A 15,192-nucleotide genomic window follows, 5' to 3' on the forward strand; every position below is an offset into this window, starting at 1 on the left:
TTGCAAATAATAACAATGCAAAGGTGAGTATAATGATGTTCTTCATATGCCTGCATTAGAAATGGCCAGCAGAGCAGGGAGGTGAGCATCCCCTGCACTCAGCTCTGCTGAGGCCGCACCTCGAGGGCTGGGTTCAGTTTGGGGCTCCTCACTGCAGGAAAGATGTTGAGGCCCTGCAGCGTGCAGAGAAGGGCAGCGAAATGGGGAGGGGTGTGGAGCACAGGGCTGCTGAGGAGCTGAGGGAGCTGGGATTGTGGAGGGTGAGAAGAGGAGCTCAGGGGAGACCTGACTGCACTCTGCAACTGCATGGAGGGAGGCTGTGATGTAAAAGGGCCTGGCCTCTTCTCCCAGGCAACAAACAGGACACAGGTAATGGCTGCAAGTTGTACCAGAGGAGGTTTAGGTTGGACATGAGGCAGAACTGTTTCTCTCAGTGCTCAGGCACTGCAATGGCTGCACAGGGAGGTGGGGGAGTTGCCATCACTGGCAGCATTCAGGAGGCATCTGGATGAGGAGCTGTGTAATGATTTGGTGCTTGTGGCAACGGTGATGAGGAGACAGTTGGACCAGCTGATCTTACAGGTCGTTTCCAACCTTGTGATTCCATGATTCTATGATTCTATATAGGTGTGAGCAGGTGGTGGGCAGTGTTTTCCCTCCACTGCTCCCCTCGTTCCCCATCTCCTTGGATTACGCTGTCACAGCTGTTCTCAGTAGGTGGGTTTGGTTATTAATGCCTGTTTTGTGCTCAGCTCAGCTCCCTGAAAGCGTTCAGGTCCAGCAGGCAGAGCTGAGGTGAGGACAGGAACACCGTGACCTTGCTAAGAGCAGCTGGATGCAGACAGGGCTGTGCTGTCCCCCCACTGTGCACTGCTGCCAGAAGCACCCTGTGACACCCAGGGACTGTTTTGTGCAGGGGGAGAGAGCACAGACCTTGTTTACAGTAGTTGCAGAGCACGACAGTGAGCAAACAAACCACTCTCATGTGCTACCACTGAAGCATTTCAGATGTTTTCGTGCTTTCAAGCTGGGAATTCGTTGGCTGAAAACCTCAGGTGAACCTTTTCACTGCACTTGATTTTCCAACCTCGGGAGAGGAAAAATGGCTCTAAACAAGTCATAAATAATAACATACTTTTTATCTGGGAGGACAAAGGTGTGAAGTGCTTTATCCAACCCCTGCCCCTGCTGTGGATGTCACTTTGGGCACCTTCTTGGACGCTTTCTTCCCTGGCAGCAGCAGCTGTTTTGATCTCCTCTGCTTGGAAGCTGCAAGAAGTGCTTTGACCACAGGTACCTCATCCCAAAGCCTGGTCGTGCCCAGGTCCAGCTCCTTGCTGGTCTCAAACACCTCCTGGAGCTCCTCCATCAGCCTCAGTGCCTCCTGGTACGTCTTTGGGCTGGATTTCCTCTTCTGCAAAGCAGACGCTGGAAAAGGTGCAAGCAGAACACTGGTTTCTCTCAACCATAGCTCCCCAACATTTGAATTTCCCTCCTGCTTCCCTGTATGCCAGCAGCCCCAGCCCTCCCATCTTAACAGCAGAGGGGATGGGGACAGGGATGGCAGCAATCTTGAGCAATCTCAGAGTGCAGACAGGTGTCTGTGAGGCTGCAGGGCTGCATTCAAGCCAGGCAGTGGCTTTTGTTAGAGACTGCAGAATGTGTGACTCAATTTCTACTTCTTCCACCCCTCTTTCCCCAATCAGTGCAGGGAAAAGAAAAGCACTGAGGAGCAGCCAGGTAGTGGGCTTGTATTAGCAGCTCAGGATTGTACCACCATAGGGGCTGCGACAGAGATCAAACTTGGCCAGCACTCAGAGCCCCACTGCTTCATCTCAGGGGCAAAGAGATGCTTTAAGATTCTCCCCAACAGACAGGTTTGGGGTAGAGTTACTCCGGCTGTGCAGCCAAGAGACTGCAGCAGTGTCTGCTTTGCATTTACTCCTCTGTCAGCCCATAGCTAGAGATCATCAGTGTCCAGTGTTTTTGGCTGAGGGGGTCAGAAACATGGGATGAGGTTGCAGCAATAGGGAGTGCCTCCATTCTCTGTTACTGGGAGTTAGGGCTGAGCTCAGGAACAGCCTCATCCTGCCTCTATAGTGACATGAAGAGCAGAGATGGGGGGCATGAGAACATACCCAAGGGGACACTGGTGACAGTTGAGGTGTTTCTCATGGCCATCAGGATTCTTTCCAGGACTTCTGCTTTCGTCTTTCTAGCAGGAGGGTCAGGCATCCTGCAACGCTGTGAGGAAGAGAGGAGGCTGCAGCATGCCTTCCTCCTGGGTGATGCTCCTCCACCTCCTTCTCCTGCCCTGGAGATGTGGCACTTGGGGACACGGTCAGTGGAGGATGGTGAGAATAGGGTGGGGATCTCTGAGGTCTTTTCCAACCAGAATGATTCTATGATTCAAAGCCCGTGCTTCTGCAGGAGGTGGTTGGGAACACTTTCTTTTGGACCAACTGATCCATTTTAAACTCTGACTGAAGACTGTAAGTGTATAAAGCAACACTAAAGAAGCCTTCCAAGACCCCAAAGCTTCATTGTGGCTGCAGGGACTGTCATTTTATCACAACCCCTGCTCCTTGCCACCCTTTGCAGCATATGGGTTGGGGTAGATACAACTTGCAGACACCAACACCAGTGCAAGTGTTCTCTCCCTCCAGACCTTGGTCTCATCACCTTTTTGTGAGGCACATAGGGCTTCTGCATGCTGTCCAGTCGTGGCTTGGCATCCCGGTACACCAGGGGGTGCTTCAGGACATAGTAGAGAGCCTGCACATTCTTCTGTATCCCTGTGAACCAAAGGGAAAACGGGACATCAGCAGCTTTTTGGTGCTTCTTTCTTGGGCAGAGCAGATTGCACTGTTCATCAACCTGCCCAGGGTTTTCTAAGCAAGGGCCCCCAGCCCTCCTCACTCACCAACTGGCTCAATGAAATCTGGGTCAGTGTCTCCACCGAGCAGCTCCTCATAGCCCTTGTACCACTCTGGAACAGCCCAGGAGCTGCCTTCCTCCTTCTGCTTGCTCCTCTGCTCCAGCCTGTCCTCTGCCAGCAAAGGCTTGGAGTCATCCTCCACCTCAAAGCAGCAAAAGAAAGGACTTAGCAGCAGCACTTGGCCACCAGTCCAGGTGATGAGGTCAGCCAGAGCCTGTCCTGCTGTGAAGAGGTGCCTCCTGGTGGCACTGAGCCATGCAGTCACCACCTTGTCCCTATGTGCTTGGTGGAACCAGGCATGGGGGGGGAAGGGGCCAGCCCCATCCCACTGCAAACTTAACAATCCCAAGGAAAATTGAACCCCAAAGTTGCCGTGGTGAGCAAGAAGAGAGAGTTTTCCTGCAGGTGCCGCAGGGACAATCTGTGCTTTCCTGTTAGCAGTCCCACACTTACATCCCTTGCAGTCAAGGGAGGATTATAAGCACTGGTGCTGTAAATACCTGCACAGCGATGGCCCAGCCTCACACACCTGTGTCATGAAGAAGGCTTCAACGTCCTCCTGGGCTGTGCTGGGAGTCCTGGGATCACGTTCCCCATGCCCCACTGCTGGCGTGGAGCTGATGGGAGGCAGTGGCTGGGATGAGATCAGAGGTGCAGCTCCTCCTGCAGCCTCTGCCATGGCTGGGAGTGGTTTCCATATGAAGGTTTCAGCAGGAGCTTCCAGCATCAGTGGCTGCTTCTCGACTTTGGGGAGATGAGATGAGACCTGAGAGGACACAGCAGTGTTCATGCATGATGCTGTGAGCATCAGCGTTGGGTTGGACCCCATGGCTGGAGGCTATTTCTTAGGGGACAGGGATCCCCCAGCTGCAGGGACACTCCACAGCAGCTTCATTTCCCCAGCAATTGGCCCTTCAGCTGATGGGCAGGGCTGGAGCCAAAGTCTCTGTTCTGAATCCTGTGTGGGCATGGAGGAAAGAATTAAGAAGTGAGAACCCCCCCCACCCCTTCCCTTCCTCCATCCTACCAACCCCATGGGGATTCACACAGCCTATGAGCTCTTCCCTTACCCCAGTAATCTGGGTCCCAGGCAATCCTACCCCAAATACTGCAGCCATGGTTCAGTCCCTGCCTTAGGACAAAGCCTGCTGTGCAGCCTGCCCTGCCTCACCTTGCGGCTGGCTTTGAGAGGGATGGAGAAGTGCCACCTCCTCACAGCTGGGCTCTTGTGGTGAACAAGTTGAATCCCCAGCTTCTGCTGGAGGAGCCGGGTCAGCAGAGGTGGGTACCCTGTAAGAAGCAAGGGTGCATGAGGGCTGCAAGCAGCAAAATTTAGCCTAAAGCTGCACTACTGCAGTCATGGTTGGGCAGTTGGGTTCCAGTGGGACCAGGAGCAGCAGCAGGGCACTGCAAACACGGCATTGCTGTTTGCTTTGCACTTTAGCAAGGATTAAAAAGCATCTCCTTGGGGACCTGGGCCAGCACAGCAGCATCCAAATGCTGAATGAGAAGGGAGTCCCTGTCCCAGAGAGGGAACTGCACCCACTCTGGGAAACCCCAAGGACCAGCTCATACTGTACCACTGCGGGTGGTGGTAAGAGGGTTGTTGTGAAATGTCAGCTGCTTCAGACGTGGGAAGAAAGCCACGGGTAAGAGGGCTGTCTCATCCATAATCTGCAAGATAAAACAGTTTGCCATTTCATTTTACTCTGAGCAGCTGCCACTGAGCTGAGGCTGTAGAGTTTCCTCCCAATCCTACTAAAATATGTCCCTCTGATGTAGTGGGCAGGAGCCAAAAGCACCAGGAAGGGGAGGTTAAATGAATGTGGGGCACACTGAGAGCATCACCTTCCACTGGGCAGCTCCAGCAAAGGCAGGCCTTCATATCCCCCATATCCTGATGAAATCCCCTCTTCTGGTGAATAGTGATGAATTCTCAGGGTGATAAGGCACCTATCACATAGGTACCCATTGCTGGCGGTGCCCCAAAGCCAAGCTGGATTTTGGGCACCTAGGTTATGATTCTATGATAATGTGCAGGTGTCTAGACAACCTGAGAGCAATTCAGCTGCCTAACCTGTCCCACCTGAGAGATGCTGGGTATCTGAGATGGACACAGGGGTTGGAGAGAGCTCTGCAGCAGAGGCCAGGGTATCTCCAGAGGGACTAACCCCAGCTTCAGACAGCTGAATCTCTGCACCTATCCAGAGACACAGGGCCCAAATCACCTTGTTGAAGGCCAGGCTGAGATGTTCCAGTACAGGAAAGAGAGCACAAATGTCTCTGCACGTGGAAAGAGCAGGCAGAGTCTTCAAGGCAGATGGGTCTCCCTCCCAGGGAGCGCCCTAAAAAGAGGAGGAAGAGGGTGAGATGCTCCAGAGGCTCTCGAGGACGTGGCAACATCTCCATGTGCTCAGTGCATGTTGAGATTGGTGCTTTCCCAACTGCTGCCTGCTGTGCTCAAGGAAAGGGGCAAATCAGCACAGACAGCCCATCCATCAGGATACCATCCTTCAGAGCCCAAACACAACTGGAATCTGAATGAACTCCAGGCTCCTGAGCTTCAGTCCCCACCTGAGTTGCAGAGCACGCTTCCCCACACAGGAAGGATATGTTTGAGGGTTTTCATTGGCAAAGTTTAAGCTCAGATCTATCTTGGTTAAGTGAAAACTTGTTCCTGACCTCCCTGATGACAGACAATACTTGCAGCACTCAGTGTAACTTGCCAAACTGATGGGCTTTTATGCAAACTCTGCTGAGAGAGGCAAGGGGAAGTTTTGGAACCCACACCCCAAACCACAGCTCAGCCAATGGTTCTTACCAGCATTGGGCATCCCTGAGAGTCAGAATTAAACACGACCTCTGCAACAAAACACAAGCAAAGTGAAGGTTTTGATGTCCAGTACATGAAGCTGAGCACTGGGCCGGCCCCAACCGTGGCAAGGTTGGGATTGCTCTGGAAAAACCAAGTTAGCATCAGGCAGGAACTGGCTTCAGTGGCAAAATGTGCTCCAGGTAAGGGGAAATTTGTGTCCATTAAGCACCCAGTAGCACAGGTTAGCTGTCAAAAACAGTGCCATATGTCTTTCCTTCACTGTTTTGTCAAGCAGCTTCACTCGCTAGTAAACACCCCGCAGATCTGGAAAGGTTTCACTCTGATGTAACTGAGCCCTCTCCCACTGTAACATCTTGCAGTATCAGCAAGGGCAGGGAGAGGTGTGTGCTGCTCACCAGTCCTGTCTGGAGCCCCGTTGTTCTGTAACACGATGTCTTCAAGCTGACCTTTCTTCGTTTCCAGCTCTGCTGGCACCTCCTTGCCTTCACGCTGTGATGGCTGGGGCTGCTGCCAGAGGCTGCTCAGATACTGGTACCACTCTGCCCTGAAGCTGCCATCATCCGACGTAGGGTGGAGGGAGAACTGCATTCTCTCTGCTTGGTGCAGGTAGGGGACTGCTGAAATCCTGTTTCTGTCCAGATTCAGTTCCCTCAGGCTATCGGAAGAGGGAACGTATGGGAAACTCCACTTTTGCTTTCAGTGTTCACACAGCCATCTGTTCATCCTGGCTCTCGAGCTGCCTCCTCACCGGGCAGCCCAGCAGTACTGCAGAACTGCACTGACACCTTCGTTCTGCTGCCCCATTCCCCCTCCTCCTGACAAATGAAATCCTAACTGTAGGCTCAGTCCAACAGTAACCCTAAAGCCCAACACTTCAGTCCCCCACCCCAGCCCGTGGGTCGCCTCGCTGAAGCTCATCTCTTGTTGAGAGTTTAACAGACAAGAAGACATCCTAGCAGCTTATTAAATCACCCACAGCTCTGAAGAGCTGTGGTCCTACTGGGGTCCCCTAACAACATTCCTCCTTTCCACAGAACCATAACATCATCAGTGCCTGGAGTGACAAGAAAACTTAGAAACCCAAATCTCTGCATGCCAGCCCCCAGCCTCATGATGAGCAATGTGACATTTCCCCCAGGAATATCTTGGCAGAGCTGACAGTGCAAAGTCCCACCTTTGTGTCACCAGGTGCACTGTACCCAAGCCCACCACAGCTTGGCTGAGCTGCCCCTTCCTCTCCTCTCTGGCTGAATCATAAAAGCTGACATTAAAGAAGGGAAGTTGATCTGCAGCCTCTCCTTGCGCTGCTGCACTGATAGAAAGGACAAACTGGAGCAAAGAAGGGAAAAAATGGAGAAAGCTGTTTCTCAAATCAGACCCAGAGATCAGCAGACATCCAGGGCAGGGTCTGAGTTCCAGCCATCTGCTGGCTTTGGCCCGCCTGTGTTTTGCAGCAGGCCGTTTGCTATTGTTCAGTCCCATTTGCAATGCTAGAGAGAGTAAACAGGGAAGTATCTGAGTGAATCACAAAGATTTTGTTTTCCATTTTAAGGCTGTTTCCGTGCAGCAGCTGACAGCTGACAGCCCCAAAAGCCAGCAGTGTCTGCTGCCAGGTTCCTGCTTACCTGCGGAGATGAGACAGGCTCACAAAGACACCCGGCTCTGACAGACGGTTGTCATCCAGCAGCAAGACCTCTAGAGACTGAAATCTCAAATGAGCAGAGCTGTGAATACAAAGAGCCTCATTAATAACACAGTCAAGCAAAGACAGGTGAAAAACACATCCTCTGCTGTCACTGGGAGACGTGTGTGCTCGCTCTGCTGGGAGACAGGGCAGGGGCTGCTGGCATTTTTGAAATAGAAAACTGCTAACCTACCTAAAATCGAATCAGCCTGAAAAGACCATCTAGCTCAGTGCCTTATCTCCAACCATGGCAAAAACAGCGGGGGCCTTGGCATGGTGGCTGTGCTTAAGCTACTGGGAAGGCTCTAATTAACGACGTATAAACAGCAACCTGCTCCTGTGGCTTGGCCAGCAGATGGAGCTGCTGAAGCTCTGAGTCCTTCTCTGCCTCCAAGGACAGAAGACGTGCTGGGTGAGCACGGTCCCAGCTCAAAGCATCAGGTCAGCCCCGTGGCCCCAGCATCCCACCCCCATGTGAAACCCCCAGGCAGCTCAGGAACCAAACCAAAGCTTGTGCACTTACCCCCAGGAGCCTGCCAGGTCTGCAGGCAGAGACCGAAGCCTGTTGGCTGTCAAGCGAAGGACCTTGAGCTGGGACAGATCTCCCAACATCCAAACGTCTTCAGGGGATAAATTATTGTAGGAGAGATCCAGATCCTGAAGGAAACAAAGAACAAGACAGCTGGCTTTACTGAGGGCGATAATGAATGCTTTCCACTGTGCTACAGGGACAGTTTTTTGGAGACATTACAATGGGTTGCATGTCCCTGACAGGAGCTCAAAGCTCTTTCCAAACCAATTGAATTTTCCAATCAATCTTTTCAGTGCTGTGCCGTCTTCTCCAGGTCATCAGCAAGCAGGATCTCAGAACACCAGACATCAATAAAGCTGGGATCCATGAAGGTATCTTAAGAAGGGGAGTTTTGATGGAGAATAACACACAGATGGGCCCCATCCCTACCTTTCACAGCTGATGCCAGCAACCAGGCCGCTTGCTCAGGGATGGAGAGGACTGGAAATTTGGTTCTCCAACACCCAGAGCTGTGCCCACAGACTGAGACAAACCCTGAGTGAGTGGCCAAGAGTACATAGGAGACGTGCAGAAGATCTCCTGTGTTTTCAAGGGTTTGGGGACCTCCCAAAGCCTGTAGGAAGGAGGGAGGTCAGGAGCACAGCAGCAAGATGAGCCCTGCAGTCAGAGCCTACGGAGCTTACAGCTGAGCTGCAAACCATTCTGTGAACGAGTCAAGAAAGAAGTCCATAAGACAAAACTTTCCATCCAGCAGCTATCTGAAATTCTGTATCCAGTAAGAGACAGAAATCCAGGCAGGAAAATCAGTGAAGAGAGCAAGCTCTCTGCAAGAGGGACCCACTAAAAGCTGGAGGGGGAGGACAAACTACAGCCAGCATCCCAAGCTTGTTTTTTGCTCTTAGGATCCATTTTCTCTCTTCTTCAAACAAACAAACTAACCAACCAACTTACCAATCTGCTGTGTTAGAGAGGCAGCCCATAATTCATAGAAACCATGGATATCTGGAGATGGGGAAGTAAAGAGTGGCATGGAGGAGGATGGGGATCTGCCAGCCATCGTACAGCACTGTGTGAAGGATGACACTGGTGACTGACAGCTGGCACTGGGGTGACCCCAGAACCTCAGGGTGAGGAGTAAAAGCAGGGCAGGGGGTGAGGAGAACAACAGGATCTACTGTGGGGACTCCACGATGGACTGAGTGGAGAGGATCCTACAGCACAGACAGGTGGTCTGTTATGGGGAAATAAGGAGTCCTGTGGCAAAAAGGGCCGAGCAGCAGCCATCTGTGAGGGATGGCTGTGAAAGAAGCAAAATGTGCAGATCCCTGAGGGACAACAGCAAGGGCATCCCAGATTTAAAGGAAGCAGGAAGAGAGGATCACCCTACAGCTTCAGAGAACTCACACTGAAGGGACACACATCCATGCTACGTGTAGGGGGGAGATGAAGAAGTCTCAGGTCTCTCTCAACTTACTTCTAAATGCCTGAACTCTCCAGGAGTGATTTTCAGGTTTCTCAGTCCATTCAATGAAAGTTCCAGCTCTCTCAGTCCTGGAAACTTCCGAAATGGTTCTGCAAGAATGAAAGAGGAAACATTTTAGCAGTAAAAGCAAGCCAGGTCCTGTCCAGGTCTGGGATGGACCAAAACCAGCCTGAACAAGCAGGATTCTGTAACATTGGAGCATTATCACTTGGTGGGCTAGAAAGAAAAAGCCAGCTCCATTAGACAATTGTCCCTACAACATCTAGCTTGTTTTCTTGCCTTTGTTTCCCACCCAGATTGGATTAGTGCTTGCACACCAAGCTTTATGTGTCTTGCTAGTTAGAAACACATCTTCCATCTTGACTGAGCTCGTGTCACTGGATTTGGATTCACCTCTCAGCTCTACCACTACACTTCTGAGCTGTGGGGTCATTTCTTCACTCAGTGTTTCAATGTATTAAGTGGGGATTTTCTTTGCAAAGAGCTTTGCTTTCTAATAACAAAACAGACACCACAGCAGCACACAATGATCATCCCTACAGGTGATAACGTCAGCAGGGAGTTGGTGCAAGGATTTCAGCTGATTCTAGACAAGCATCAGCCACCCTAGCTTGAAAAGCAGTTTTGTTTTTGGCAATGCAATCCCTTACCTAAAGTCAGCAGGTTCTCAGCAGCGTTTATAAAAGCAACACAATCAAATTTCTCAAAATCATCTTCTTTAGCCTGAAAGATACATTTAAACACACACAGATAGAGCTCTGGCTGTACACGGATCTGAAACAGCTGAGTCTTTCTGTTTCTCACAATGCCTAAATCACAGCACTTCATTACATCTCCCATTGGTTGTCTGATGATGGAGAGAGCATAGGGGGGAAGCACAGCTGATTGGGTGGCTGGCATCCAGAAGACCTGGACGACCTGAGCTCCAAAGCAAAACCCCATCTTGTGCTCTCACTGCTGCCCACGTGTGGCCCATCAAACTCAGCCACTCTCCAGCACATCTGTCCTTCACAGCAACAGCCCAGAACCCTACAAAACACACTACAAAGCTATCAGCACCCTCAGATCCTTTTGTCTTTGTTCCCAGCCCAAATACAAGTTGCTGCTGAAGTCAAACTACCGTAGCTGAGAAAAACATCCACAGAACCAGAGTGAAATGAGTGTAAATGGGGAGCTACACCTGGTGATGACCATCACCATTTGATTATGAAGACATGAGCCAAAGTTTCACAAGGCAAATCATTCAGGCCTGTTTACAGCTGGCTGGCTCACCCTCCTGTGCAGGAAATATCCTAGAATCAAAGGAAAACCCTGCAGTGGAAGGGCCCTGCAAGGATCACTGAGTATAAATGTGCATGCTGCTAACATGCTTTTTCTGAACTCTGCACACTCATGTGCTGGTATGGTTGGGTTGGTTTCTTTTTCAATTTTTAAGGCAGTCTGTTCACATTTATGGAGCCTCCAGTACTCACAGAGACCAGATTTTGGCCGCTTACTTTCACAGAGCACAGGTCAGAAGGGTTCTTCAAACAGTGGTGCTTCATCTGGAGGGAAAAAAAACAAAACCAAACACAAATGTGAAGCCCTGCTCCATGTCCGTGAGCAATCTTTTCTCATCCTGGAACCTGGACTCCAAAAGCAGACCTGAAATTGTTTCCTCCCTCACTTTGGGTCACAGCAAGAGGGGAGAAAACGTCAGGGGGTTGGGGAAGGGAAAGGCACTCACCAGAAATGGCTCATCCAGGATATGGTTTTCATCGTTTCCTTGTGCAGAAACAGCACTTGGAGGCTTCCTCCTCTCCTCTGGTGTCTCCTTGGTGGTTCCTTGCTCAACCCAGGGCTGTGGGGTGGCTGTGGGTGCCAGCAGACGGCGCCCAGCCCCTGGGACAACAACACAGCAAAGCAGAGGAGGTGGCAAGGTGAGTTTGCAATGCTCTCACTGTGCTTTTCTCAAAGGGGCTCAACTCCACCTGATGGTTCAACCCAGCAACAAAACCCATCATTTGAAATTCAACCTTTTTTTTTTTTAATGAATAATTGAATCACAGGATCTCTAAGGATGGGAAAGACCTCTAAGATCACCAAGTCCAACCCCACCAGTCCCCACTGACCAACTGTCCCTCAGTGCCACATCCCCATGATTCTGGAACACCCCCAGAGGCTCCTCCACTCCCTGGGCAGCTGTGCCACTGCCTGACCTTGCAGAGAAGATTTTTTTCCTAATACTTAACATGAACACTAGAATATAAGCTGAATTGGTAACCATATACTTATGACAGCAACATAAAGCTGTAGCCACAGCCAAGCAAGTCCAATCTCCCTCCCAGAACAAGACAATCAGCAACACTAGATCAGCCAGTGGTGACTTTTTCCAGCAATTTCACCACCTCCCAAGGCAATTCTAGCTGCAGACGTCCCTGCTCACTGCAGAGGAGTGGGACCAGATGGACTTCAAAGGTCCCTTCCAACTCAAATGATTCTGTTTGTTGCTGACAGCCTGAAGTTACCAGTTGCAATGTTTGACCTCCTTATGCTGCCTGCCACTATTAAGAATTGAGTCTGGTTTCATTCATTCCAGCTTTCTTTGCAGCTGTAAGCACCAAGCTGTTCTCATGCTCCTCTTGACAAGATAAAACAAGCCCAGTGCTCTCAGCTTCTCCTCAAAGATCACGTGCCCCGGCCCCCTGACCAGCCTGGTACACCTCTCCCCTATTTCCCAACCATCAGAAGATATTTCTGCCATTCCTAAGCACTTCACAGATGTTCCTATCAAACACAAAGAATCTCTAGCTCAGAACAGCTGATGGAGAGCTGCACGGTGCTATCCACGTGCCCGTCATGCTAAGACATATGCTGGAGCACATATTTAACACACATCCCTTCCATTTCAATTCAGTTTTAATCGATTTTAAGACTTTTTAGGCACAGCTTTGAGTTCTCTGGGTTCTCCACTATGAAGTTGATACAGAAAACCAGCACTGAATGTTCTCTCTAACTGGCCCACAACCCCATGGAAGGCAGATCTGCCCACGTGGACACAACACAAGCTACAGGATGACTTTGCCAGCAGCTCCCCAAGAAGTGTCACCTCTCCTGTTGCACAAAATGTTCCTGGCAGGAAAGCAGTCAGCCACATAATTGCTCCCATCAGCCATTTTGTAGAGTCCTGCTGTAGCCATCTTGACTGCAGCACACCTGGAAAGAGTGGGAAACAAATACATGGGTTAATTTTTTCACTGCTTCTGGTATGACCTTGCTTTAAGCAGCTGAGTGTAAGGGTAGTCATGAATCAGCTTGTACACTAAGGAACACCGTTAGTGACACACGAAGAGCATCACTGCTCTTAAAATAGAGGAGTAAATGAGGCAGTACATGGATGTACATGATTTTCCACTTCAGGACAGCAAGATGCTGTGTGTGAGTCACAGAATCACAGAATTGTAGGGGTTGGAAGGGAGCTGCAGAGCTCATCGAGTCCAACCCCCTGCCAAAGCAGGTTCCCTACAGCAGGTCGCACAGGTCGGCATCCAGGCAGGTCTTGAACATCTCCAGAGCAGGAGACTCCACCACCTCCCTGGCAGCCTGTTCCAGTGCTCTGTCACCTCACTGTACAGAAGTTCCTTCGCACATTGGTGCAGAACTTCCTATGCTGCAGTTTCCAGCCGTTTCCCCTCGTCCTGTCTCCACTCACCACTGAACAGAGTCCATCCTTGCCATTCTGCCCCCCACACCTTAGATATTTATAGACCTGGATCAGGTTCCCTCTCAGCCTTCTTTCCTCCATGTTGAACAGACCCAGTTCACTCAGCCTTTCCCCATAGCAGAGATGCTCCAGGCCCTTCACCATCTTTGTGGCCCTCCGCTGGACTCTTCCCAAGAGATCCCTGTCTGTTTTGTACTGGGGAGCCCAGAACTGGACGCAGTGCTCCAGATGAGGTCTTACCAGGGCAGAGCAGAGGGGGAGGATCACCTCCCTCGACCTGCTGGCCACGCTCTTTTTAATACACCCCAGGAAGCCATTGGCCCTCTTGGCCCCAAGGGCAAACTGCTGGCTCATGGCAACTTGTCACCCCCCAGGTCCCTCTCCGCAGAGCTCCCCTCCAGCAGCTCATCCCCCAACCTGTACTGGCGCATGCAATCATTCCTCCCCAGATGCAAGACTCTACACTTGCTGTTGTTAAACCTCATCCAGTTTTTTACTGCCCAGCTCTCAGCCTGTCCAGGTCTTGCTGAATGGCAGCACATCCTTCAGGCTGTCAGCCAATCCTCCCAACTTCATATCATCAGCAAACTTGCTGAGGGTGGCCACCATCCCCTCATCAAGGTCATTGCTGAAGATGTTGAACAAGACCTGACCCAGCACAGACCCCTGAGGAACACCACTGGTTACAGGTCTCCAACTGGACTCTGCACCACCAACAACGACCCTCTGCGCTCTGCCAGTCAGCCAGTTCTCAACCCACCTCACTGTGGGGGTCAGGCTGCGTGGACAATGGTTTGTGGGATTTTTGCTTCATCCATCAGAATCACAGAACTGTTAAGGCTGGAAAAGATCACTACGATCATCAATTCCAACCATCAACCCATAGCTATCATGCCTACCTTCCTTCCTCCTGCCCCTTTCTACTGTGATCTGAGAAGGCTCTGGGATACAGATCTCACACCTTCTCAACCCCACAACTTTGGAGGTGCTCTGTTAGCAATTAACACTTTTATCCTGGAGACCCTTAAAGAATGCCTTCATTGAGATGGAGATGCTGTGGATTTTGTCACTGTGTGTGCACGAGGTCCTTCCAAACCCTGTGTCCATGCACAGGCAGCAGCCTCCCATCTTGTAGCATGAAGAGGTGGCAATCTCCAGGTGTCACCATAATGGTATCTCCACACCTTCTCTGACACCCCACAGCACAGCGTAACTACAGTGTTCACATATGGTGATGGCACCTGGGACAACAGTCACCTGCTGTGTTATGGGCAGTGAAATGTTGGCACTGGGAGGCACACACTGACACACAGGTGGACCCTACATCCATCTACACAACCCCTCCAGCTGTGCTCCACACACGTACCCCATTCGTTAAGGTTGGAAAGGCCACTAAGATCATCCAGCTCAACCATCTACTCATGCTTCTGACCACTGTAGACCACGTGCCATAGCTCCACGGTTCTGGAACACCTCCATGAGAGGCAGTGACTCCACCACATCCCTGTGACATCTCTTTCTGAGAAGAAATATTTCCTAGCATCCAACCTGAACCTCCCTCGGCACAACTTGAGGCCGTCACCTCTTTGTCCTATTGCTGTAGATTGGGAGCAGATGCCGACCCCTCCTCACCACAGTCTCCCTTCAGGAGTTGGAAGGAGCTCAGGTCATCCCTGAGCCTCCTCTTCTCCAGACTGAACCTCCCCTCCGGGCCCAGCAGCCCCCTCTCCCTCAGCAGAGTACCTCCAGGCCTCACCCCCACACACACCCAACACGCACAGCCCCGAGCAATCTCTCCCAAAGCCTCCTGCTCTCCACGCTCGTCAGAGCAGCTCCAGGCCTCACCCCGTGTCCCTGTGCCCCCCGCCCCATCCTCCTGCGCGCTCTTCCCGCGGCCTCCTCGCCATCTTCCCCTCAGCGCCGCGCCGTCTCCATGGCAACCATGGAGACACGCAGCGGAACTACAACTCCCAGCACGCTCCGCGCTTCCCGCCGCCGCCCGCGGGCAGCCAATCA

The 15,192-nt window shown here is 51.4% G+C and overlaps 1 protein-coding gene across 1 annotated transcript; it reads right to left on the minus strand.

Moving 5' to 3' along the window:
• Nucleotides 1-312: 312 nt before the first annotated feature.
• Nucleotides 313-15,083, minus strand: XRRA1 (X-ray radiation resistance associated 1). The gene is made up of 18 exons (XM_048933436.1): nucleotides 15,022-15,083; nucleotides 12,562-12,668; nucleotides 11,200-11,354; nucleotides 10,946-11,017; nucleotides 10,124-10,196; nucleotides 9,465-9,562; nucleotides 7,982-8,115; nucleotides 7,400-7,498; nucleotides 6,170-6,429; nucleotides 5,760-5,800; nucleotides 5,167-5,283; nucleotides 4,519-4,612; nucleotides 4,110-4,228; nucleotides 3,468-3,704; nucleotides 2,924-3,080; nucleotides 2,683-2,795; nucleotides 2,139-2,244; nucleotides 313-1,428 (listed from the first exon to the last, which is right to left on the minus strand). The coding sequence occupies exons 1-18, from the start codon at nucleotides 15,081-15,083 to the stop codon at nucleotides 1,169-1,171; spliced, it is 2,304 nt and encodes a 767-aa protein (XP_048789393.1). The 3' UTR covers nucleotides 313-1,168.
• Nucleotides 15,084-15,192: the final 109 nt, after the last annotated feature.

This window comes from Lagopus muta, chromosome 1 (assembly GCF_023343835.1).
Source record: "Lagopus muta isolate bLagMut1 chromosome 1, bLagMut1 primary, whole genome shotgun sequence".
In the NCBI taxonomy this organism is placed as follows: Eukaryota; Metazoa; Chordata; class Aves; order Galliformes; family Phasianidae; genus Lagopus; species Lagopus muta.

Coding starts and splice junctions, on each gene's coding strand:
- XRRA1 (XM_048933436.1), bottom strand. CDS start 15,083: ATGGCGAGGAGGCCGCGGGAAGAGCGCGCAGGAGGATGGGGCGGGGGG. Junction 8,116..9,464: donor GAGAGTTCAGGCATTTAGAA/GTAAGTTGAGAG, acceptor TGTTTCCTTCAG/GATCTGGATCTCTCCTACAA. Junction 2,796..2,923: donor AGATTTCATTGAGCCAGTTG/GTGAGTGAGGAG, acceptor TTTGGTTCACAG/GGATACAGAAGAATGTGCAG.